The sequence below is a fragment of the Sprattus sprattus genome (assembly GCF_963457725.1).
Source record: "Sprattus sprattus genome assembly, chromosome: 5".
Taxonomy (NCBI): domain Eukaryota; kingdom Metazoa; phylum Chordata; class Actinopteri; order Clupeiformes; family Clupeidae; genus Sprattus; species Sprattus sprattus.
In genome coordinates, this window is record NC_137924.1 from 40485590 (window position 1) to 40486791 (window position 1202).

The 1202-nt window shown below is 47.3% G+C and overlaps 1 protein-coding gene across 1 annotated transcript in view; it reads right to left on the bottom strand.

Moving 5' to 3' along the window:
* cyp17a2 (cytochrome P450, family 17, subfamily A, polypeptide 2) overlaps positions 1–919 on the bottom strand; it is a gene marked incomplete at both ends in the record, with an annotated part of 4751 nt that extends 3832 nt beyond the window's left edge. The window contains 2 exons of the mRNA XM_080839177.1: positions 45–183; positions 617–919. Coding sequence (XP_080695303.1) covers positions 45–183; positions 617–919 — 442 coding nt within the window. The remainder of the gene's footprint in view (positions 1–44; positions 184–616) is intronic.
* Positions 920–1202: the final 283 nt, after the last annotated feature.

Genomic DNA, 1202 nt, shown 5'->3' on the forward strand with positions numbered 1-1202 from the left:
TGTTTTTGTGGGGCGTCACAGTGTGTGTGTGTGTGTGTATCTACCAATGGTCTGCAGTTTACTGGATCCCTCTCCGAAGAGGCTAAAGGCACTGTGCACTAGCCTGCGCTGGCTCTTCCACAGTGGGCTGTAGTCTGCAAACGCAATGTCCTTCCCCCCACGAGTCAGGAGCTCCGTAGTCACCTGAAAAACACATACTCTCACTCAGTGTCTGTGTTTTTGTGTTCTCATGTGTTTGTTTGTGTGCTCATAAATAGGGTCTGAATGCAGTTTTCATGTGTAAATATAGACCTTAAAATCAAAGTTATACAAATTGTGAAAGAGAAACAGATAGGATACTCAAAAGTGAAGGTCTGAACCTTACTGTAATCCAGAAGACATGCACTGGAAGAACTTGAAGCAGTGAGATCATGCAAAAAGCCCATTAACATCATATCAATACATTCACATGTCAAAGTAGTTCTGTAAAGAGGAAAGGGCCATAATTCCTCCATCTTTGGTGTGGGACTACTCAACACAACACAGGCTTTCCGAAATCTTCTAGCATCCTTCTGACATAGAATGTTTGTATGTGTGTGAACACAATAATGTTGTTTGAGGGTCAAGTCTTCCTCACCATAAAAGGTCGTCCGGCAAACTCGCGTCCCTTGCCGAGCAGAACCTCGCGTGCGTGTGTGTAGTCGTTGACCACCACGGCCAGGTGCGGGCCCATGTAGAGCGTGTAGAGTTTCCCATAGGTGTGTGTCAGCTGCGTGAAGAGCAGGTGAGGTGGCAGCTCCGAACGCAGGCTGAGCAGGCTGCCCAGCAACGGCAGGCGCGGTAGGCACGGCAACCCGCTGGAGGACTGTCGCAATCCCATAAGGCACTTAAGCAAAACGGCAAGCACAGCAAGCCCACCCAGCAGCAGAGTCAGGCCCATCTGTGCGTTTGTGAGTGTGTGTACGACTGACTGTTTCCTAAGTTAAAAATGTGTTAATGAGTGTGAGTGTAACAGCTAGAGCTGCTGTAGAGTGTGTGTGTGTGTGTGTAACATGTGGCAAGTAAATGGTTGTGAATGTGTGAATGTGTATGCTGGTGTATCCCAGAACTGTAAATTTAGTTATCACCTCTGAGTTTCAGTCCAAGTATTTATACGGTCAGTCCTTTCTCTCTCTCTCTCGTCTCTCTCACTCACTGTCTGTGTATATTTGTGGTGTGCGTGT